A 24,872-nucleotide genomic window follows, 5' to 3' on the forward strand; every position below is an offset into this window, starting at 1 on the left:
AGCTGTCATTTTTTTTTTCCTCTTTCTTTTGCCTCTCTACCTTCTTTGACTCTCCCTCCTGCCTTGTGGAAGAAATGTAGATGCTCTTATATAGATAGTGGTGAAGGTGGTGAGCACATAAATGTATGACCATGCAGAAAACCATTGATTATTTACTTGGGATTGAATGTGTGGTGAGTGAACAAAACCATATTAAAAAAAAAAAATGGGTTGATGAGAAAACCTCAAGGGCAATATACTGAGTGAAATAAGCCAGACACATTAGGACAATTTTTGCAGGGTCTCACTGATAGGAACTAATTATAATATGTAAACTCATAGACATGAAATATAAGGTACCAAGATATAGGACGAGGCTTAAGAATGGGGAGTGGTTGCTTAGTATGAGCAGAATGTTCAATTAAGATGAACTTAAATGTTTGGAAATGAACAAGGGTGTTGGTAGCAAGATGTGAGAATAACTAACAGCACCGAGTGGTGTGTGAATGAAGTGGAAAGGGGAAGCTCAGAGTCATATATGTCACCAGAAGGAAAGTTGGAGGTCAAAAGATGAGAATGTATAAAACTGAATCCTATGGTGGGCAATGTCCATGATCAACTGTACAAATACTAGAAATCACTTCCATGAACCAGAACAAATGTATGACAATACAATTAGAAGTTAATAATAGAGGGGCATATAGGGAAGAACTATATACCTATTACAAACTATATACTACAGTTAGTAGTATTTCAACATTTTTTCATAAACAGTAACAAATGTACTATATCAATACTACGAGTCAACAATTGAGGGGGGTTGGTTAGGGATAGGGGAGGATTAGAGTTTCCTTTTCTTTTTTTTCTTTTTTCATCTTTCACTTTATTTCTTGTCTGGAGTAATGAAAAGTTTTTAAAAATTGAACAAAAATTAAGTATGATGAATGCACAGCTGTATGAGGGTACCCAGGGGCAAGTGATTGTACACTTTGGATCTTTGGATAATTGTATGGTATCTGAAGAATCTCAATAAAAAATAAAAAAATAAAAAAAAACCAAACCAATTGACCATAAATATGCAGGTCTATTTCTGGACTTTCAATTCAATTCCATTGGCCAATATATCTGTTCCGATTTGCTAATACTGCCATTATGCAAAATACCAAAAATGGATTGGCTTTTATAAAGGGGATTTATTAGATTACAAATTATAGTTCTAAGGCATCAACAAGAGGATACCTTCACTGAAGAATGGCCAATGGCATCTGGAACACCTCTGTCAGATAGGAAAGCATGTGGATGACATCTGCTATTCCTTTGCTCCTGGGCTGTGTTTCAAAAATAGCTTTTTCTTCTTAGTTTAGTATCTCCAAACATCCTTCTTTTCACATCTCCAAGCATCTCTAAGCATCAGCTTCCAAGCATCTCTCCAAAAGTCTCTCTCAGCTGCTCTGAGCTCCTTCTATTTGTGAGCTCTTTTATAGGACTCCAGTGATTAAATTAAGATACACCCTGAATAGGCAGGGTCCATTTTCCATGGAAATAATTTAATCAACATTTCACCCACAGTTGATTGAGTCACACCTCCATGGAAAACTCAATCAAAAGATTAATGTCTGCCCTCACAAGATTGCACTAAATAACATGGCTTTTGTGGGACATAATATATCCAAACTGGCACAGTGTCTATCTTTATGACAGTACCATGCTGTTTGATCACTGTAGCTTTGTAATATACTTTAAAGTCAGGCAGTATGAGTCCTCCAATTTGTTCTTCTTTTCCAAGATGTTTTTGATAATTCAGGGCCCCTTATGCCTCCAATAAATTTGATAATTGGCTTTTCCATTAGTTTAAAGTAGGCTGTTGAATTTGGATTGGGATTGCATTGAATTTTAAATCAGTTTGGGTGTAACTGACATCTTAATGATATTTAGACTTCAAATCCATGAACACAAATATCCTACTATTTATTTAGGTCTTCTTTGATTTCTTATAGCAATATTATGCAGATTTCTTTGTAAAAGTCCTTTACATCCTTGGTTAAATTTATTCCTAGATATTGGATTCTTTTAGTTGTTATTGTAAATGGAATGTTTTTCTTGATTTCCTCCTCAGATTATTTGTTATACTCTATAAGAACACCACTGATTTTTGCATGTTTTTCTTGTATGCTGGCAGTTTGCTGACCTCATTTATTAGCTCTAGTAGCTTTGTTGTAATTTTCCAGGATTTTCTAAGTATAGGATCATGTCATCTGCAAATAGTGAAAATTTTACTTGTTCCTTTCTAATTTGGATGCCTTTTTTGTCTTTTTCTTGCCTAATTGCTCTAGCTAGGAATTCTAGCACCATGTGGATTAACAGTGGTGACAGTGGGCATCTCTGTCTTTTTCCTGATCTTAGAAAGAAAGCTTTCAGTCTTTCACCATTGACTATGATGTTAGCTGTGGGTTTTTAGAATATGCCCTTTATCATGTTGAAGAAGTTTCCTTCTATTCCTATCTTTCAGTGTTTTTATTAAGAAAGGATGCTAAATTTTGTTAAATGCTTTTTCTGTGTCAATCGAGATGATCATGTGTTTTATTCCCTTTCATTTGTTAGTGTGGTGTATTACACTAATTGATTTTCTTGTGTTGAACCATCCATGCATACCTGGAATAAATCACATTTGATCATGGTGTATAATTCTTTTAATGTGTTATTGGATTTGATTTGCAAGTATTTTGTTGAGTATTTTTGCAACTATATTCATTAGAGTGATTGGTCTATAATTTTCTCGTAATATCTTCATCTGGCATTGGTATTAGGGTGATGTTGGCTGCATAGAATGAGATAGGTACTATTCCCAGCTCTTCAATTGTTTGGAAGAATTTGAGCAAGATTGTTATTTAATTCTTCTTGGAATGATTGTCAGAATGTGACTTTGAAGCCATCTGGCCTTGGGCTTTTCTTTATTGGAAGGTTTATGATGACTGATTCAATTTCTTTTATTATGATTGGTTTGTTGAGGTCTTCTATTTTCTTTTTGAGAAAGTGTAGATAATTTGTGTGTTTCTAGAAATTCGTGCATTTCATCTATGTTGTCAGATTTGTTGACGTACAGATATGCCATAGTATCCTCATATGAGCCGTTTTATTTCTGTGGGGTCAGTAGTAATGTCCCCCTCTCATTTCTGCTTTTATTAATTTGCAACTTCCCTCTTTTCTTCTTTGTCAGTCTAGCTAAGAGTTTGTCAATTTTATTGATGTTCTCAAAGAACCAACTTTTTGTTTTGTTGATTCTCTATTGTTTTTTGTTGTTGTTGCTCTTAATATCATTTATTTCTGCTTTAATCTTTGCTATTTCTTTCCTCCTGCTTGCTTTGGGATTACTTTGCTGTTCTTTAGGTCTTTGATTTAGTTCTTTCTTCCCTTTTTATGTGTTTAGGGCTATAAATTTCCTGCTCAGCACTGCCTTTGCTGCATCCTGTAAGTTTTGATATACTGGGTTTTCATTTTCATTTGTCTCGAGATATTTATTAATTTCTCTTGCAATTTCTTCTTTGACCCACTGATTGTTTAAGAGTGTATCATTTGACTTCTATATATTTGTGAATTTTCCCATTCTCCATGTTACTGATTTCCAACCTCATTCCATTATGATCAGAGAAAATGTTTTGTATAAGTTCAGCCTTTTAAATTTTATTGATACCTGTTTTGTGACCCAACATGTTGTCTATCCTGGGGAACAATCAATGAGTACTTGAAAAGAATATATATCCTGTTATTAGGGGCTGCAATATTTTATATGTTAGGCCTAGTGCATTTATCCTTTTATTCAAATTCTCTGTTTCCTTATTGATCCTCTGTCTAGATATTCTATCTGTTGATGAGAGTAGTGTATTGAAGTCTCCAACTATTATTGTAGCAATGTATATTTTTCACTTCCCTGGTTATATGCATAAATATGATTGTTATTTCTTCTTGGTGGATTGCCCCTTTTATTAATATATAATGGCCTTCCTTATCTCATAACTTTTTTTCTTTTTTTTTTGCATTTAAGGTCTTTTTAGTCCAATAGCTGCCCCAGCTCTTTTTTGGTTACTGTTTGCATGGAATATCTTTTTCCAGCCTTTCACTTTCAACTTACTTGTATCTTTCAGTCTAAGGTGAGTCTCTTGTAGATAGCATATAGATGGATCATACATTTTTGTCTATTCTGTGAAATATGTCTTTTTTGCCCATTTTAAAAATGAGTTGTCTTTTTTGTTATTAAGTTGTAAGACTTCTTTATATATATTCTGGATATTAAACCCTTATTGGATATTATTGTTCTAGTTTGCTAATGCTGTCAGAATGCAACACACCAGAAATGGATTGGCTTTTATAAAAGTGGGTTTAATCTTCTTGACCAAAAGGGGATGTGAAAGGAAATGAAATAAGCTTCAGTGGCAGAGAGATTCCAAAACGAGCCGAGAGGTCACTCTGGTGGGCACTCTTACGCACACTTTAGACAACCCTTTTTAGGTTCTAAAGAATTGGGGTAGCTGGTGGTGGATACCTGAAACTATCAAACTACAACCCAGAACCCATGAATCTCGAAGACAGTTGTATAAAAATGTAGCTTATGAGGGGTGACAATGGGATTGGGAAAGCCATAAGGACCACACTCCATTTTGTCTAGTTTATGGATGGATGAGTAGAAAAATAGGGGAAGGAAACAAACAGACAAAGGTACCCAGTGTTCTTTTTTACTTCAATTGCTCTTTTTCACTCTAATTATTATTCTTGTTATTTTTGTGTGTGTGCTAATGAAGGTGTCAGGGACTGATTTAGGTGATGAATGTACAACTATGTAATGGTAGTGTAAACAATCGAAAGTACGATTTGTTTTGTATGACTGTGTGGTATGTGAATATATCTCAATAAAATGATTAAAAAAAAAGTGGGTTTATTTGGTTACACATTTACAGTCTTAAGGCCATAAAGTGTCCATAAACAAAGGGAACCTTCACTGGAGGATGGCCAATAGCATCCAGAAAACCTCTGTTAGCTGGGAAGGCACATGGCTGGTGTCTGCTGCCCTCAGGTTGTGTTCCAAAATGGCGTTCTCCAAAATGTCTGCATCAGCTTCCAACATCCATCTTCAAAATGTCTGTCTCAGCTCCAGCTAGCCATGAGCTCCTTCTGTCTGAGCTTATATAGTGCTCCAGTAAACTAAACAAGGCCCATGCTGAATGGGCAGGGCCACACTTCCATGGAAATTATCCAATCTGAGTTATCACCTACAGTTGGGTAGGTCACATCTCCATGGCCACCGAACCAGTAGGTTCCAACCCAATCCACACTAATACATGTGCCCCAACAAGAATGCATTAAATAATATGGCTTTTTCTGAGGGACATAAACATACAAACTGGCACAGATGTGTAGCTTCCAAATATTTTTTACTTTTTGATAAAGTCATTTGATGCACACAAGTTTTCAATTTTGGTGAAGTTCCATTTATCTATTTTTTTCTTTTGTTGCTCATGTTTTTGGTGTAATGTCTAAGAAACCTTGCCTAACACAAGGTCCTGAAGATACTTCCCAATGTTTTCTTCAAAGAGTTTCATGGTTTTGATTCTTATATTTTGGTATTTGGTCCATTTGAGTTAATTTTTGAATATGTTGTGAGGTAGGGGTCCACCTTCATGCATATGGAAATCTAGGTTTCCCAGCACCATTTGTTGAAGAGACTATTCTTTTCCCATCAAATGGACTTTGTACCCTTTTGAAAAATCAATTGGCCATAGATGTGAGGGTCTTTTCCTGAATTCTTGATTCAATTCCATTGGTCTATATGTCTGTCCTTGTGCCAGTACCATGTGAGTTTTTTTTAAATTACTGTGGCTTTGTAATAAGTTTTTAAATTGGGAAGTGTGAGTTCTCCAGCTTTGTTCTTTTTCAAGATGTTTTTGGCTATTCAGGGCCCTTTAACCCTCCATATAAATTTAATGATTGCCTTTACCATGTCTCCAAGGAAGGCTGTTGAAATTCTGATTAGGATTTCACTGAATCTGTAAGTCACTTTGGGTAGAATTGACATCTTAACAATATTTAGTCTTCAAATCCATGAACATGAAAAGTCCTTCCATTTATCAAGGTCTTCTTCGATTTGTTTTAGCAATGTTTTATAGTTTTCCATGTACAAATCCTTTACATTCTTGGTCAAATTTATTCCTGGATATTTGGTTCTTTTAGTTGTATTGTGAATGAACTTTTTCTTGATTTCCTCCTCCCATTGTTCATTACTGGTGTATAGAAACACTACTAACTTTTGTGAGTGCTCTAATATCTTGACACTTTGATGAATTCGTTTATTAGCTTTAATAGCTTTTTTGTGGATTTTCTTTATCATTTTCTATATATAGCATCATGTCATCTGCAAGTAGGAAAAGTTTTACTTCTTCCTTTCCCATGTGGGTGACTTTTACTTCTTTTTCTTGCCTAATTCCTCTGGCCAGAATTTCCAGAACAATGTTGAATAACAGTGGTGAGTATAGGCATTCTTGTCTTGTTCCTTATCTTAGAGGGAAAGCTTTAAACATTCACCATTACGTATGATGTTATCTGTAGGTTTTCCATATTTGCCCTTTATCATGTTGAGGAAGTTTCCTTCTATTCCTAGGTTTCTAAGTGTTTTTATCAAAAAGCAGTGTTAGATTTTGTCAACTACCTTTTCTGTGTCTATTGAAATGATCGTGTGCTTTTTCCCCATCATTCTATTATGTAGTGTATTATGTTCATTGATTTTCTTATGTTGAACCACCCTTGCACACCAGGGACAAATCCCACTTGTTGATGGTGTATAATTCTTTTAATGTGCTACTGGATTCAGTTTGGTAGTATTCTGCTGAGGATTTTTACATCTATATTCATAAGGGATATTGGTCAGTAATTTTATTTTCTAGAGATATCTTTATCTGGCTTTGGTATTAGGGTGATGTTGACCTCACAAAATGAGTTAGGAAGTGTTCTCTTTTCTTCAATATTTGGTAAAATTCACCAGTGAAACAATCTGATCCAGGGCTTTCCTTTATTGGGTTTTTTTTATTATTATTACTGATTCAAGCTCTTTACTTGGTATTGTTCTGTTAAGATTTTCTATATCTTCTTGAGTCAATGTAGGTAGTTGGCATGTTTCTAGGAATTTGTACATTTCATGTAGGTTATCCAATTTTTTGGCATACAATTGGTTATAATATCCTGTTAAAATCCTTTTTACTTCTATTAGGTAGGTGGTAATTCCTCTTTTCATTTCTGATTTCAGTTATTTGCATCCTCTCCCTTTTTCTTTGTTAGTCCAGCTAAAGGTCTGTCAATTTTATTGTTGTTTTCCAAAAAACAACTTTGGTTTGTTCGATTCCCTCTATTGAACTCTCTCTATTCTCTCAAGAGATTCTCCCTATTCTCTCAATGTACATAACATGATGCTTTTCTCTTGTGGTTTTCAGAACTCTCTCCTTGTCCTTGGTATTAGACAGTTTGACTACTATATGTCTAGGCACCCTCCTGGGTGCTCAATTGTATGTGTTGAAGCTGGTAATCATGTTCCCCAGACTGCTTTGGCTTAATTGTTTCTTACACTGCTTTAGCTGTATGCAAGCTGCTTCTGCCTTCAGCCATGTTCAGGAATGGAGATCTCAAGATGAGTTTCCTGGTTCAGTCTTTCAGACTGTCACCCAGTACGTTGGCATGGACATACAGGGGCCCCCCAATATGTGCCCTGGAGTTCCTCTGCTCCCTCCAGAATAGGGTCAGGGATGTACAATGAGACTGCATGCTGGCTCCACAACACATCAGGGAGGGGGTGGTGAATGGCCAGTAAGCATGCCTTTAGCATTTCCCATCATTTTAAAGCTGTACTTTCTTGATTTGTGACTCACCCAGTTACTGCAAACCTTTAATTGTTTTCTAGAGTTTTAAGGAAGAAGACTCTGCTATTTTTTGCTAATTCATTCAAAGATTCTCTGGGGGAATGGCACCCCTTGAGCATTTTATGCCACCATCTTGGTCGACCCTCCTTACCTGCTGTTTTTGACCCCAGCACCCTACTCTTTTCTTCTTGAAACAGTATCTTAAGTATCCTTTGGATATCACCTCTTACCTCACAGGTAGTCCATGCAGTTTTGGGGGGACTGACCACAAGCCCAGCCTCAGGAATGTGCCCAAGAACTGGACCTGGCAAACCAGTCTACTCCATCCTCCTGGCCACTGCTTGGTTGATGGATGGACTTATGAGCCAAGTCAGTCAAATGAAACATCACCTGTAACAGGAATGTGGACCTGCTGGCCAAGTCCCTTTTGTTCCATGGTATTCAGAACATTACCAGTTCCCTCTCTCGGAATTCCCTGGGCATCCTAGCCTTCACACGTAGCACCATTCTGCCCATTGTGGGTGCTTATATGCCCTCTCCCACTGAGAGTATTCCATGGGCATCTTCCAGAATGGGGAAAACATAGAAAATGATATTATTTGGCCAGGCAACCTCTGGTCCCTCTGTTTCCTTATACAAGAGACGTGAGCCACCTTAATGACTCACACTTTATGCCCAGAATGTTCAAGGCAGTAAGATGCAGTCCCAACTTGTTCAAGTCCCCTTCTTTGTTCTCTTAGTTCAACAAAACTCTATTTGAAATACAGACATAATTTTTACCTCACTTCCTTTGAACCAATTGCTTGTAGCAATTGTGTATCTTCAAAAAATTATTCCCTTCAAGCCTTTAGAGAATCACATATTTTTATCCTGGGGACTTTCTAAGTTCTTAGAGTTTTCTTAATAACTTTCTTAGAAGCTCCTAACAGCTTCTCTAGAACTGTTCCCTGATACACATCCTGCTTGTTGTCACTGACAGCTCTGGTGTCCTTTACACTTTTTTCTTCTGTCCTTCGGCTGCATTGGACGCTATGAAAATGACAGATCCATAGATGTGTCATTCATTCAATGCATATTTTTTAGCACCTATCATGTGCCTGTTCCCTGCCTTCCAAGAGCTATTAAACAATTAATTACAAAATTACTGTTAGATTACAAGCATGGAAAGTGCTGGTGGGGAGAGGGGTAAAAAAATAAAGGTTGTATGAAGGAGATGCACCAGACATAAGGAAAAGCATGTGCATAATTCCTGAGGAAGTAAGGAGCTTGGTGTATTTGATGAACTGAAAGGGAGTTGTTGACGTTTACAATAAAGAGGAGAGCAGCTGGAGTTGACGCTGGTCATGAAGGGTCAGGAAAGCCATGTTGCAGATTTTGATTAGCCTAAAAACAACAGGAAGCCAGTGATAGATGTCAAGGTGGATGATCAGATGTGCTGGCTGTGTTGGCAGAGAATAGTGATGTGACAGGTTGGCAGGCTATGTGAGTCACCCTGAAGAGTACCGATGGAGAAGGGTGGGGACACTAGAGATAGAAAGCAGTCATATTTGAAATTATATAGATATATACATATGTACATACTTGCACACACACAAACATACACACAGAATCCAGTGGAATTGATTGAATGGATGTGGAGGGGAAGGGAGAGAGAATCTGTTTATAGCATTTCCAATTGTATGCATGTGGCGCCATATACTGGAGGAAAACAGATCAGGTGCTAAAAGCATAACATTGATTTTGGGCACTGGAGTTTTGATACGTGAGAGGCATCCAAAGGAAGATCTCTAGTAGGCACCTGAATGTAGATACCTGGAGTGCATGGGGGAGGAGAGATCTAGGCTAGAGATAAAATAAGTTCTTTGTAGCGATGGGAATGGTTAAATTCGTTTGGTTAGACGATGTACTCAGGTGAGCCCAGGATTCACTCCCAGGAACCAGAAGCACGTTAGAATTCGGCTGCGAGGTACACTGAAAGCAGAAGAGGTGCTGCGTCTATACTCCACCCAGAGCGGAGTGAGAAACAGCAACCCTTTCAATAAGACGGAGGCACAGACGCAGCGCAGGTCCGCGTCTCCTCGCAGTCAAAGCGGAGACACGGCCGGAAAGGTAGCACCGGCTCTTCTCCTGCCTGCAGCGCAGTCGGTGCACCCGCGTTATCCTCCCGCTGGTGCGGAGGGCAAGTCCCGAGATGCTGCCTCGACGACGTTCCCGCCCCCCACCGCCAGGTTTCCGCGGAGACCGCCGAGCGGACGGTGGTGGGTTGGGCGGGCAGCGCAGCCGGATGGTCCGGCTGGGTCCTCACGTTCCACCACCATCCGCCCTAGGTGCCCGGCACCGCCCTGAGGTTGCCGGAAGTGAGCGCGTGGTTTCCGGTTCCCAGCCGCGCGGGCCGCTCTAGCGCGTCTCAGCTTGTTGGTATTTCCGCCGGCCGGCCTCGCCGGGGAGCTGGAGGTTTTTTCCCAGGCCGCGCGGCCTGCTGGGAGTCCTCGCCGCACCCTCCCTAGCCCTGAACCCTCCCTAGCCCTGACTCCTTTGAGCGGCGACCCACGCGGAGCAAAGACTGGATGGGAAATGGACGCCTGTGCTCTGTCTTCCCGGAATAGCGCCATGATTTTTTTCTGAGCGCCGTTCATATACACTCCTCTCCAAACCACAGTCCCCGCCAGTCTTCAAAATTCATAGTGGATATACTTAAAGTCACTGAAGTGTTGAAACAAAACAAAACCCACCTCATTACCAACATCGTCAAAAAGCATTTATTAAACACCAAATTGCACCTCAGACATAATTGCTGCCTACTGAGAGCTTACAATCGAGAGGTAAGACTGATGAGAATACATCAAAAACATAAAATTAAAACATTCAACAGTTGAACTACACATATAACATACTTCTGAGGTATCCAAAGGAACTGGAGACTGCAGCGTTTTCTCAGGTTATAGAAATAAACATGTCGTGTCCTCCTCTGCCCTAGACTGTTAATAAAAGGAGTGACAGTTGAAAAGGAAAAGGAAAAAAACAGCTTTGAAAGCTGGGTAATGGTCATCTTGGTATCAGATCAATAGCTTTCCCAATCTATAAAACTGAAACAGGTATGCACTTATAATGAACATAATTTGGTTACTTTTTAAAACAGATGGTCAAAGCAAAAACACTTTCCTACTGAAATCCCACAGGGATAACAAGTTTAACAATTCAAAATAGACTCTTCGTTCACATAAACAAGATGCTCTCATTTTGTCCACATATGCAGTAAATTGGCAGATAACTTTGAGCAAAAGCTGAAGTTTCAGATTACATGAAATTTTATGCTGCAGTCATCAGAACACTGCCACTTAATTATATGGAATCTCAAAAGACAAAAGTTCAAAATAACATTGTGAAATGTTATTTAATTTTCTGAATTCTTGGGTTAGTCACTTTCAGCATTAACTGGGGAGATGTGAATAGACCATTAGCTGAAGATACAGAGATCTAAAAGCTATTCTGAGTGAAACTCCTTTGAAAATAAACTCCACAATTTTTTAAAACACAAAATATAAGACCCTGACATCCGAATTCCATTGGAATGATGTCTTTCAGCACTGATGAGTGTTTAGCAGACCCTGATATGCAGGAACCATGTTAAGGACTTGGTACACATTTTGTTCACTGCATCAAAAACAAAAAACAAGAAATTTGTTCACGAGTTAGTTTCTTCAACACAAACTTTCTGTTCTGCAAAGTAAAAGTCTATGCTGCAAAATGTAGTTAACCAATTGTTCATACAATAAGGTCTTACATTTAGTTTGACATCCCCATATAAATTTTTATCCAGTATTTGTTAATAGCACCTAATGCGGTAAGCTAATAATATCTCTAAATTAATGGCAATCTTGTGGAATCTATGTCCATCAGTTGGCACTGTAAATAGGTTAAAAAGCCATCATCATAAAAATAGTGTGAGTCTCAGTGGCTTGACACTGACCTTTTCCTTCAACTTTCTGGGCTCGGAGCAGCTTGAATTACACCCAGCAAATCTGTTTAGGTACAAGTGCACAATGAGGTATCAACTCTTAGTCGCCATTTTCACAGTAACCAACACTCAGGGTTTTTTGTTCCCCCTCCCTTTTTTTCTGCACAGCAATTATTAACAACATATACCACCCAAAAGTCATTTTAGTTATACACATGTATATGTTAATGTTTCTGTGAAGATGCTATTTTTCTAATCTTTTATTGAGGTTTGGCACAATCTTCCAAAATCTGGAGAAAAAAGAAAACTGCAAAAAACTGAGGTTAATTGTAAAGGAAGCCTCATCTGGAAAAATGAATTTCCACATTGTGGGGAAGAATAAGAGTCCTTGCTCCTATATACTTTCTTACGAGCACGGAAAGGATGATAGCTTCCATCTTTTATGTCTGCTCCATTCTGCCCAAGTGCCTTCTAAGGTACTCTTCCCTTCTTTCTGCAGGAGCTGTGCTGGGGGGGCCTCTTTTCCAAGTTCATTCACCACCCTGCAACTCTTTATTCAGCCTTTAACTTAAATTATAGAGCCCGTAATATGTGCTGAGGCACTGTGCCAGCTTCTCTCACCAAAGGCAGAAGCAGAAGAGCAGGGATAGTGCCCTAGCTAACATTTAACAAAGATCATTATATCCCTGAGTTGGCTAATAGGAAATTTAACTGGAGATTTGTATTCTACACAATTTAAAGCACCGCAGGCAGAGAGACCTGCTTAAGAAAAATCCAGAAGGGCTCACTTTTTGATTCAAGACCCTGAAGCTCTGGCTGACTGATGGCCTCTATCCTGAGAGTGGAGACACCAGAAGCAAAGACCGTGACATACAGAGTGCATGGTCTCAATTGTGGATCTGCAGACAAGAAAAAGACGAGAATGACAAAAGAGGGAAAAGGAGTGGGTAAGCTGGGTTAGGGCTGTTGGTTTTGGTTGTCTTCACTCACCAACAGCACCCTACTGCCTCTAATCAGGTTAACAGCTTAGCACAGTAGTTGGCATCTTTCTGTACGTTTAGTTCTCAATTTGCTGCTCTGTAGAAGGACCACATGTTCCGGGGACTACCTTCCAATCAGTTAGGCCTATAGAGACCTTATTTTTATTCATGAGGTTTCCCAGTGATAATCCCATTTTAGCAAATACCATAGTTTTATAATGTACATTTAAATAGCATAAGACCATTCTCATATTCTGATCAAAAGCTTTTTGATGAAAAGTATACAACCGATTTTGTATTCAAGAGAAATTCTATGTAAGTGTCTATTTACAAAATCCCCTGGCTCTTTGCTATTAATTATCAATTCTATTTAATGATATTTTGTAACCTTAATTATAGGTAATAAAGACCAAGTATTCTGGCTAAACCCTAACAATTTTCACTAAGTATTTTTCTTTGGAGATGGGGAGGAAAAAATTTTTTAAAAAACAAAACCAAACTAAAACCTTGAGGACTAACTCTGTAGAGTTTGCAATCTCTGATCTGCTCATAAGAGTATGCAGATTTGAACTTCAAGTCCTGGAGAGCTTTTCTGCTGCTTTATAACTGTACACCCAAGTCAGGCTTTGGATAAGGCACAAAGGCGATCTGAGATGCAAGCGCACAGGACAACCTCCATCATGACCAGCTGCCTGCAGTGCTCACAAGTGGTGAGAATTCCAATAAATAATGCAGTGCCACATCACGCATGGCTTTGTTGTCAGAGTGACCTGAGTTCGAATGTCAACTTCACTTCATTACTACTTTTGTATCTCGGGCAAGGTACTGACTTTACCCTTTGTGGGCTTCAGTCTCCTCACTTATAAAATGGGGAGAGTTTCTTCCCTGGCACAGATCTAGTCTGAAGATTATATTAGGTATTGTACCTGAAGTACCTAGGGGGCTCACTAAGCAGTTACTATTATACAGCCCAAGACACATAATGTGTTTTGATAGAGATATGGAGGCAAATTCCCTTATAAGGGTAGCCTTTGAGAGGTACAGGCTCTGCTACCACCTGTCAATACCTTTCCCCCGACCCAAGCACCAGAGAAGGGCTGTGGTTAGACTGCCCAAACACCTTGCAAACACTCGTGTCACAAAGGCCAGTACCTGCCCCGGGCATCAGCTCTGAGAATAGGAAAGTCACGGTTATCAACAGCCACCAAGACACTATCTAATCCACCCATCTGGGAACTTTTTACAGAGAAAATAAGAGGCTTCCAAAATCCTTTAGAAACTCACATGTAAAACAATAATAGTTTTGTTCAAATATTACAAATAGCTATTGCAAAAAAAAAAAGTATAAAACATATAAAAGTATTTACTCTCCTAGATACTCTCATCTGCAGAACTGGCAAAATAAATAAATAAATAAATTCTCCTATTTCCAAAACTTATTTGAAAACCGAGTAAACAAAATTAAAAGAACTCTAGCAAAAACCTTCACTTGAGTGAAAACTGAATTACAAAAAAAAAGTTCTATCCTTCCCAGGTTCATAAACATAGGATTTGAACAGTAACTGAGTCAGCATCCTAGAATCCTCGCTTCATTCACTAGCCCTGTGACATCAAGCGTGTATCCTCAGTTATAAAACTGAAATAATACATGTAATGAGCGTAAAGCACTTAGCACAGGGCTGACACAAAAAGTAACTGATCCCCACTGTACGAACACTAAAAAGCACAAGCACTGATAAAAATGTGTTCTATTTACATGGTGTTTTTCATGTGGGTTCGCAGATGAATAATGAGATGTGTCTTCAACCTGAAACTTCTCCGACACACGGCACATTTAAATGGTTCCTCTCCTGTGTGGCTCTTCTAGTGGCAGGCACGTTCTGAGTCCAAAATAAAACTTTTTACATGTGTTTGCACTCCCGGGGCTTCTCCCTCATATGAACATTCCAATGGGAAGTAAGCTCAGAGATAATGAAGAAAGGTCATCTTACACTTGGGACATTTTAAAGGTTTGAATTTTGAGAAATGAAAGTAAATTTCCCCCACAGTCTTTGAATTGTTCGGAGCCCTCCTCCTCCTCCTCGGGGAGGTTAAGGTGTGGGGACTGTCCCAAGTTCTTCCCATCCTGTGTGCACGGGTACTGGGGTGCCAGGGTGTGCATTTTCTCATGCAAAGCTGGATCCATTTTCTGACCAAAATATTTCCCAGGCTTAGCACACATGTGGGCCTTTTCTGCGGCACAGGTTTTCTGATGCTGTGCCAATCCTGGGAGCCACAGAAAACCTCTCCCGCACATGCCACACATACACGGTTCCTCCTTTACATGGATAGTCGTGTGCCGAGACAGATGAGAGTGCTGGCAGAAGCTGGTGCCACACTCGCCACACATGTATGGCTTCTCGCCAGTATGGATTCTCTTGTGTGTCCTCAGGTTGGCTCTACAGTTGAAGATTTTCCCACAGTCACCACATTCATACTTTTTCTCTTCCAAATGAATTTTCTGATGCAGAACCAGGTATGAATTATTGCCGAAGCTTTGGTCACATTCAGGACACTTATACACATTTTTGGCTTCTTCCCAGGGAAAATCAAGGATTTCAGAAAGTGTTCTGGTTCCTAAACATTGTGATAGTTCTACTAATGGGGTATGATTTTCAATGGTAACTAAAAGGCTTATGAGTCTTTTTTGGCAAGTAGATGTTCCACCTGATATTGTCCCTTTTGGACTTTCAACTTCATCCTCAGAGGATTTTTCTGGATAATAGACAAGGGGCACAGCAATGGAGTACTTTTCTAAGGCAAGCTCTTCAAGTTCCATAGACTCTAGACTTAACTGCTGATTCATCTCAGACTCACTTTCCCCTCCTGTTGATAAAAACAAAACAAAGCAGAACATAGACAAAGCCTTCAGGTGATGCTCGGGAAAGAACAAGCTAAGAAAGATACACAGAGGACCAGGAAACTGTGGATGGGTTGTCCTATAACTGAGAACACTGATTACATACAAAATCAGGAGTCGGCAGATCCTGGCTTCCCAAAGGATCCAGTTCCACGTGGCCTGCAAGGGGAGGGAGCCAAAAGTAACTGTAGCCAAGTAAGGGTGTGATAGGATATGTGCTGAGAGCAGTCCTCGTAGACACTGTCTGGAGGTGGGTTTTCTAGTTAGTCCACGTAGAACTTAGGAGCTTTTAATCTTTTTAAGCTATCCCAAGTGACAGCTGAGCCATCACAATTGGAATAGTGATTGGAATTCATATTTGTCAAGAAAAAAAGAGGGCGAGTATTTTTCTACTGTACCATTTATAATGCCCGTATATGGATACAAAATGGTCCTTCTCCTCCAACGAAACAGAGCAGGAAAGGGTTTCTGGGCTACAGTGTAGGCCCTGGGAACCCAAACAGTACCCAGTGGTTTTGCTGATTTGAGAAAAGAGAGTACCAAGGTGGCTACAGTTTGAAGGCAAAATAGTAGAGTGGAGAGAGTTGCCCAGACAGAGGGTTCTAGAGATCTACACAGGGATCTCCTTAATACTTCAGCTGAGTACTGATCTGCAAATGCATGAGAGGAAATTACCCGAAGCCAGGGAAAGAATCACTGAAAAGGAACAGAAAGAACAATACCCAGAGTTCACACAATAGTTCAGGTTTCCACCAAAGTTAAAGACCTCCTAACACACTAGGCATCAGGTAGCATTCTCAGAAAGATAATACCTTAGCTGTAGGTCAAAAAGTAGACCTGAACTCACCCTTACAAAGCAAAGAAGGAAGCAAGACTTGAAAGGATCAAACTGAACCCAAGTAGCTTTAATGCACCCCACAACAAAAAACACAAATACGTGTTTTTTAAATACAACAAAATCCAGCACCCAATTACATAAACTTCACAATGTCCAGCAATGTATCAAAAATTACCAGGCAGGTAAAGAAGCAGAAAAATAGGACCCATAACTAGGAGAAAAAACAATCAATAGAAACAGACCCAGAAATACACAAATGATAAAATTAGCAGAAGGAATGTTAAAATAGCAATCATCAATATGGTAAAGAAAAATGGAAGGCACAAAATATGAGTTATGGGATAGTTTAGATACTCAACCCAAGTCAGGGATAAAATCTACTCAGGCAAAGAAACATTTCTGCATATGGTTCCCTTAGAAAAAGGCATACACCACCTTAACAGTAAATCAATTAAAAATCTTTAGCAAATGACAGTAACCTACCCTACTGGTTTCCCAAGTAAACTGAAAATTGTGAAAGTATTTGGAAAGATTATCAAATACTACCAAGTCTCATGTAAATACACAATCACTGTACTAGACTAGATTTTGTTCTTTTAAAAAGTCACCTCATACATTGACACTTGCTCTCCATTGCAAATTCTTGTATTCACATAAAACACCCAGGGATAGGTTCTACTCCCCCAAAACAAAATGTGGATGAGGCATGAAATCTTAATCTAGAACCCACCAAAGTTTCAAATGCAGGGGAAAACAAAAACCAATTCCCTTACCCAGCAAAGCCATATCCTCCAAACACCCCTGTGCAACATCTGTGCTGAGGGACCTTCCAGCAGGGTGCAGACTCACACATTCCTCTTGGGAATGATACACAGCCAGATCTTCAAACAGCACTGGTCCCTGAAACAACAGTACATCCCATATGAGTACAAGAGATCTCAGAGCCACCAGCCCCACCCCACCCCACCCCTATTCAGTCAGAAAGGCAGGTAAGGGCTAGAAACATCAAACCCAAAACAGAAGGGGGGATTGGGGTAAAATGCATCTTAGTGCTGGGTGTGGAGTATAGTGAGTCCTAAGGGCTGGGGATGGGGTGTGGGGAGAGAAAGTAAAAACTGACAAATTTTGAGGGTACTGAATAAGGACCAAGACAGTAAACTGTGAAAATGGTGTAATCTATCCTGGAAGATAAAAGATGCGGGAACAACTCTTGGGGAGAGAAACCATTAAATAAGGATGTGCTAAGAGAAAGGAGTCTGAGCAGTTAAAAGAGTCACAAAAAGGATGGAGGTTCTGGGGCTCTCCCAATATCCTTCCCTTTTCTATTTTCTCTCCTTCTTACCCATGACACTCACTGTTAAGCATCCTATAGCACCTCATCTAGGCCTACTCTTCCTCCCCTATATTTTACCAGTCCTATAAATCAGTAAGAAAATTCTGGTGTGATAAGAATCATCTGGAATATCTGCTGTTGTTTTGATTCAACAGTGTAGAGTGAAGCCTAGAAATCTGAATTCTGAGAAGCATTCCAGAAAGACTGAGAAAATCTGCTATAGACTCCTCCAAAGGGCACTGCTCCCAACCAGTGGTCTAAAAAGAAGAGTTTGCTAAACCATTTCTCCTTTGCGCCTGGTACAGAAACTAAACTTGGTGAAAGGGCGATCCGTGCATTAGAAGACGGGAACTTGCACAAGAAAGGACCGGCCTCACCTGGGCCCCGGCCATCGGGGGCGTGGACGCCATCTGAGGGGTGGGGTGAGGGGGTGTCTTCAAGCCGCCACAGGGATATCAGGACAAAGCTGGCAGGGGAGAGAACAGTTCCTAGAAGAGCCAATACCGCCGCAAACTCCCACGCACCCCCAGGCTCCCTCGCTTCCCCAACCCCTTTAAGACCTAAGCCGACTGCTCCCCTACCCCGCCCGGTCAGCCGAGCCCCACTTACCGCTCTGGGGCTAACGACCTTAGAAGGCCTCGTCCTACCCGGACAGAAACCCCAGAAAGCGACGCCTCACCAAGAGGCAACAATAAAAGCGGCCGCCGCACAGACTCCCACGCTCCCATGCTCCCGCACGCTGGAGCTGCCGGGAAAACCGCCGGAAGCGGCCCGCCCCCGGCCGTGTACACCATCCTGGCTTGTGATTGGTCGACCTGATCAGAGGGGCAGTCCTTCTTCAGCGTTGACCATCGAGCACCATAATAGAGGGCAGGAAAAAAGCGCTAGGAATGCTGGGAGATGTAGTTTTTCCTCCTCTCCAAGAAAGTATTTCCGGTTCCGTCGACTGGGTCTCCTCGATGAGCTTCGAGCCTGCGGAGCAGCTGAAGTGCGGTGCACGAGGGAGGTGCTGTTTCCGAGAGGAAGGAAAGTGGGACTACAGGAAGAGTTTGGAACCCCGAAGACAGTCGATAACGAAATGTGGCTTCGGCCAGCAGTGCCGTGTTACCCTGAAACGTGGGTCTGGCAGGGGCGAAGAGGATGAGAGCTCGGAGCTTCGGCGTGAGCAGGCCGCTGGGTGTTCGGCGGATTGTGGGGCCGGGACTGTAGAGGAGTGCCTTCTGCGTTTACACAGTTCAAACTGGCGTTGTCCAGACTGCAGTCTGCTACCCAAGAGGTTCTAGGGGCGTCTTGTCTGGCGGCCGAGGCTCAGCCGAGCCCGAGCGGACCTCAGGCAGGAGGGGAGCCAGCGGTTTGCTTTGCGAGACGTTCTGTGTCTCCAGTACCTCTCATTCGACCTGCCCCAGTGCCAGATATTTCCTACTTACCTAGACTGGGTGCCGTATTGTAGAGATTTAGAATTAGAAAATTGTGCTCCTTCCCTCTACTTGCTTGGGTGATCTTAGTCAATTTGCAACTTTTCTTTCCTCAGCCACCAAGAGCTCTCTTGGCTACCTCAGAGGGTACTTTCAAAGATATGATAATGTAAATGAAAGAAATTGCCACCTTACAAACTTTGTTTTAAAAAAAGAAGAAGAAAACATAAAGGATAGCATGATGGTTAGGTTCATGTGTCACCTTGGTCAGGTGATGGTACCCAGGTGTCTGGTCAAGCAAGCACTGGCCTAACCAATACTGCAAGGACATTTGTGGCTGGTTAATAAACCAGAAGGCTGGTTTATTAAATCATCAGTCAATTGGCTGCAGCTGTGATTGATTACATCAATGAAGGGCATGTCTTCCATAATAAGAGAATGTGATCAGCGGGATTTAATCCAATCAATTGAAGACTTTTAAGCGAGACAGATAGAGGACCTTCATTTCTTCAGCTAACCAGCGAGGTGTTTCCCGAGGAGTTCATCAAAGTTGCCAGTTCATTTCCTGAGGAGTTCATCGAACATCTTCATTGGAGTTGCCAGTTTGCTGCCTGCCCCATGGAATTTGGACTCGTGCACACTCCCGGTTACGTGAGACACTTTTATAAAATCTTATAGATATGTCTTGTTGATTCTGTTTCCCTAGAGAACCCTAACTAATACAGATAGGTATCTGAATAGAAAATTCTGAAAAGGGTCTCAATATATATATGTTCGTATTCTAGTGCTGGGCAGGTGCCTGTACCTAAAAGGTTTGCTCATTGGATGTTTGTGTGGTCATTAAAACAGTATTATCAGCCTTGACAAATTAAGTAGTGGAATTTGATGGAATATCAGATAAAGACAGTTTCAACTGCAAGTAACAGAAAACCCAACAAAAGGTGTTCAAAGATAGGGCAGTTACAGGTTGGTTAATTCAGTGGCTTATCGACACCATTGATAAGCCAATGCTTTCATATTTCTCTTCTGTCATCCTTGGCATGTTGGTGAAGGTGACAACAAGTTGAGACAATACATGCAGACATGATGATGTCAAGCTAAGAAGAGGAATGTTTTCTTCCAAATTTGTCTTTATTAAGGAGGAAAACCTTTCCCCAAGCCCTCAAGAAGATGTCCTTCAATCATTATCAAGAGTAAAAAGATGATCGTGACTGATTTTGACCCACCATAGCAATGGGAGAAGGACCCAGCCTCCCCTGACAAAGTATCTACAAAATAAGGCATCTGTTGCAAAAGCAAAAGAGGGAAGTATAATAGATATCAGATAGGAACCAACAGGATCTATTGACAGCAAGCTAAGAGCAAAGACTTGTGGGAATGAGTCACAAAAGAGGTATTTAGGGAATGGTTGTCCCAGGAAGAAGTAGAAAGGTGCTAAGAGGAAAGAGTGGAAGAATGATAAAGGCGAACTTCCCAACAGGCCAGACAACTCAAAGCATAAATGTTAAGAGCCCAGTCTGCTCTGTGGAGGCCTATGCTCATCCCAGAGACTCAAGTAGGGCAACCTCCTCCTCTCTCTTCTGCTTCTATTCCTCCTGCATATATTTAACGGTATTCTTATTTCAGGGAAAGCTCATTTTGGGCTCAGAGTCTCCTGATCTGGATTTTACAAGGCCTTTTCCTTTGAATCCTGTTCCCATTATTACAAAGAAATAAATACGGTTTCTGATAACTAGAAATAAAGCTTGCAGTATTAACACAATGGATAGCCAGAGAGAGGGTTATTCCTGAAATAGAGGAAACAAAATCTTCCCTAGACCTCCTAGGAGCTAACTATCAAAATTAAACAAGAACACCAGGAAAGAGGAATTGAACCTTTGGAATCTTGCTAAAAATAAATATGAGATACAAAGTCCAAGATAGACCAAGATTGAAAGAATAAGACTGAATTATGTGACTAACTCAATTTTTTTAAATTAGAGATGCTTGAATATATATCTGTTACATGTTCATGTGACAGATTTTAATCATCAGAACTTAAAAAAATCCCCTGTGCCACAACCTTTTGCCAGATTTCTCCATTTCAGCCTTTAATGTGATGATGATGATAATCTGTATTGAAATTCTTCCTATAGCTAAATATTGGCTTCCTCTTAACAATGACATCATCTTTTTTAAGTGTTAAAAATAATTCTTATTATTACAAAGAAGTATATGTGCATTTTAGAAAATTGGAAAATACAGATTAAAAAGTTAGAAAATAAAAGCACCACATTCCTGTCACCCAGAGATCACCACTGTTGACTCTTAAGTATATATATTTTCCTTGGTGATTTTTAACATGATTTCCAAAGTGCATTGCTCACCAGGTTTAGTGTTTTTCCCAGAAGGTATTGCTTTTTATTACTTAAAAATAAGTATGTTGGCAAGAGTCCAGTGGTGGGTGCAGAGCTTGTGGCTGTCACTGCAGCCTCCTCCTCCTCTGCCTTCCCCTCACCCCCATCCCACACCCCCTTTCCCATCCCAACTCCTTCACCCTCCACCCACCCCCCATACTCAGGAAGAGAATGACCTGCCTGGAACAGCCCAGCAGTGTCTAGATGGCTTTGGTCACAGACCAGCGTCCCCCCACCCCCAGCACCACCCCTAGCCCATGCATCGCGGAGAGGACATTAGCAAGGATGAAATCCAGCTGGGAGGAGGAGGTCATAGCCCAGGAGGCATTTCCTGGAGACTACAGGAGGGAACAGAAGCTGCGCTCACCACCATCACCACTGATGCTGCTGCTGATGGCCCGCCCATGCCTCTGAAGCGCCCACCAGATGCACTTCCTGAGCTTTGTGGGCTGCAACTTCTTGTGCCAGTGCCTGGTCCTTTCCACCCATTAAGGTCCAAAGGATCCAAGCCAGAAATCATAACTCCGGCCTCAGAGATTTTGAAGCCAACTTCCTGAGGCTAATGGACAAAACACTTAATGGTTCTCAGATGGAAATAAATCAAACAAGAATGACCTTATATTGTCAACCAGGCCTTTGTATGGTGGGTCCGTGGAGCACAACAGGAGGGTCCATCACAGCAGTGACTATTACCTGGGAAGCTGTCTTTGCTTGGTTCTTTATGACCACAGACGTCTATTCAAACAGTTTGGGATTAATGGTGAATCATTTAAACTAAAGACTGAGTAATGGGGCTTACCTCCTAGAGGAAGCAAAATATTTTTCTCATGTCTTGTAAGGCAGGTCTTGAAACCCATTCAGCTCACAGGTCCTAGAAAACTCAAAGGCATTGAAGGAATGGTGCCCCTATGTACTTCATAGTTGCGTCACCTTAGATGGCTGACTAAGTTGTGGAGCCTCAAGGAGAAGTAACTCAACAAGTTCATTATTTACAGAGACTGCATGAAAAGGGCCAACTCTAGGAAGTCTCTGGGCTTTGGGCTGTCACTTGTCACTGAGATCACCAACTGCAGCTTCTTCAGTGCTGAACTGGCCTCCAGCCCTCAGGGCCAAGGAGCAGCAGTGCTCTAGAGGACCTCGGCAGAAACTGTGCCAGGGAGTCAACAGAGGCACGTGTCTGAATTCTAGAAGCTGCTCGTAATCCAAAGTCCTGCTAGATCTGCTGTCTTCCCCTCATCTAAACTTTTTGGGGCATTTGAAGTACTTTTTCCAGATTATGTTTAAAATTGAAACCAAACCATTTCATGAATAACTCAAGGTGAAGACAGAGTACTGATTACCGTGCATTGGCATTGGCTTTACCAATTTAGCGAGACCATAAAGTGGTATTTTTTTCAGGATAAGACCCTGCTCTACAGACAAAGTAATGCCACCAAGGAAACCCAGAGGATGAGTTTGAATGCACACATCCAAGTCAGGAGAGCCACTATCTTAAGGACTTTGTTTTCTTTCCAGCAATTAAAAAAAAAATCAGAACATAAAAATAAAAGACATATATATAGCTGAAAGAAGTTATATTCATAGGATAAGCTTCATTCATTGATGAAAACATTTTAGTGGATTTGCTATTAATTCTGTACTAAAACTGTTGATTTTTGCAGAAGTCTGGTATATTTTAATTTGGTGAATAAAATTAGCAGTGGAAATTTTTTTAAAGTATGTCTCTGCTCCTTATGGCCTTTAGTGAATCGTTCATGAGATGTCATTGCTGTTTGGAAATTGGCAGGGCTTTCTCATGGTGCGCTCAAGGGCTCCAGATAAATAAGATTGTCTTTCTGCCCAACTTTGGCAGTTTTTCTCACCAGTGTCCAGAATACCTTAAATGAGCAGTTAGAAAACTGACATTCAGCAGTATCCAATCTCTTACTGAAGGGAAAATGACTGCAGCTCATACCTGCAAACTTTACGTTCACCAATAACTAGAGGCTCTCATGATTGTGAAGCTAGGATCACCTCGAGTTGGACAGCAGACCCCCTATCACAGAGAGGCTCCGTGCTCTAAACTGTATCTCCAACATGTTAATCCCCTTACCAGAAAGTGGCTTTGCTCTCTGTCAACTCCAGCAGAATTCTTCTTCAGTGCCTGAGGCCAGAGATGCTTCCAAAGAAAGATTCTCAGCATAATGGTGCTGATTAATTCTGGTGAATAGAGAGAGTAATGATATCCACAGAGAATCCAGGTTAGACACAGTGAGGATGGAGAAGAGATGATGGATTCCATAGTAGGTTAGAGGACGACGTGCTTAACGTGCATCAGATTGAGAGTTCTGAGATCAGGTGTTAAATTGTCCGAGATCCACCAGCCTAAGAGTAACAGAAGAGGTGGCTGGGAGTGAAGTGATGGCCTCGCCTCTCTCTCCCCTGTGGCACACAGAAAGGCTGTACCTGTAGAAACGAGGCTCTGAGCCAGCCTGAATGGGGAGAGGAGTTCTGGGGAGTGAGGCAGAGCCTTTCTGTTTCCTCCTGTGCACGATGTTCTCATAGTCAGAGGAAACCTACTTGGAAGATATGCCATTTTTGACCTCTCAGTAACTTTCAAAAGAAATTAACACTGTATGGTAGAGGGTGTTGCTGAAACAAGTGCTTTCATTTTGCTTGTAGAGTAAATAAGTATATTCTTTTGTAATTTGCCCCTACTGTATGCATCAGGAGTTTTAAAACTATCCACGCCATTTGACCCTGTAAATCCAATTCTAAAGTTCCATCTGCATTAATTAGGCATCTGATTTCACTAGCTCTTCAAAGAAACCTGAGACAACATTGGCTTAAACAAACAGAAATCTATTTCTCTCTGACATAGAGCCCAGGTGGAATGATGGCTGTGCTCCTGGCAGTTGTCCAGCTCCCTCTGCTCTGTGCTCCTCAATCCTTCAGGTGTTTCCTCTCATGGCTGTGGTCTGGTATGACTCCGCAGCACATCTGCATTGCATCTGGCAGGAAGGGGAATGGGAGTGCACACCCCTTCCTTCTAAGGACAGATCCTGGAGGTAGCACCTGTCACTTCTGTTCACATCCGTTAGCTAGAACTGAGTCACGTGGTCTCACAACCACACACCTAGATCTGTGACGGCTCAAAAGTGAGTCCTCATCTGATGCACACAGAGTCAGTCAGTAGA

General features: G+C 41.0%; 1 protein-coding gene and 1 pseudogene across 1 annotated transcript; one reads left to right on the forward strand and one right to left on the reverse strand.

The window, feature by feature from the left end:
* Window positions 1-10,627: 10,627 nt before the first annotated feature.
* On the reverse strand, window positions 10,628-18,617 carry ZNF597 (zinc finger protein 597). The gene is given in 8 exon segments (XM_037815302.1): window positions 10,628-12,734; window positions 14,572-14,719; window positions 14,722-14,782; window positions 14,784-14,849; window positions 14,851-15,680; window positions 17,326-17,452; window positions 18,263-18,351; window positions 18,495-18,617. Coding segments are annotated over 7 exon segments (1,368 nt in total). The 5' UTR covers window positions 18,296-18,351; window positions 18,495-18,617; the 3' UTR covers window positions 10,628-12,631.
* Window positions 18,618-19,941: 1,324 nt separating this feature from the next.
* On the forward strand, window positions 19,942-24,575 carry LOC119517632 (annotated as a pseudogene).
* Window positions 24,576-24,872: the final 297 nt, after the last annotated feature.

This window comes from Choloepus didactylus, chromosome 21 (assembly GCF_015220235.1).
Source record: "Choloepus didactylus isolate mChoDid1 chromosome 21, mChoDid1.pri, whole genome shotgun sequence".
NCBI classification, from domain to species: Eukaryota; Metazoa; Chordata; class Mammalia; order Pilosa; family Megalonychidae; genus Choloepus; species Choloepus didactylus.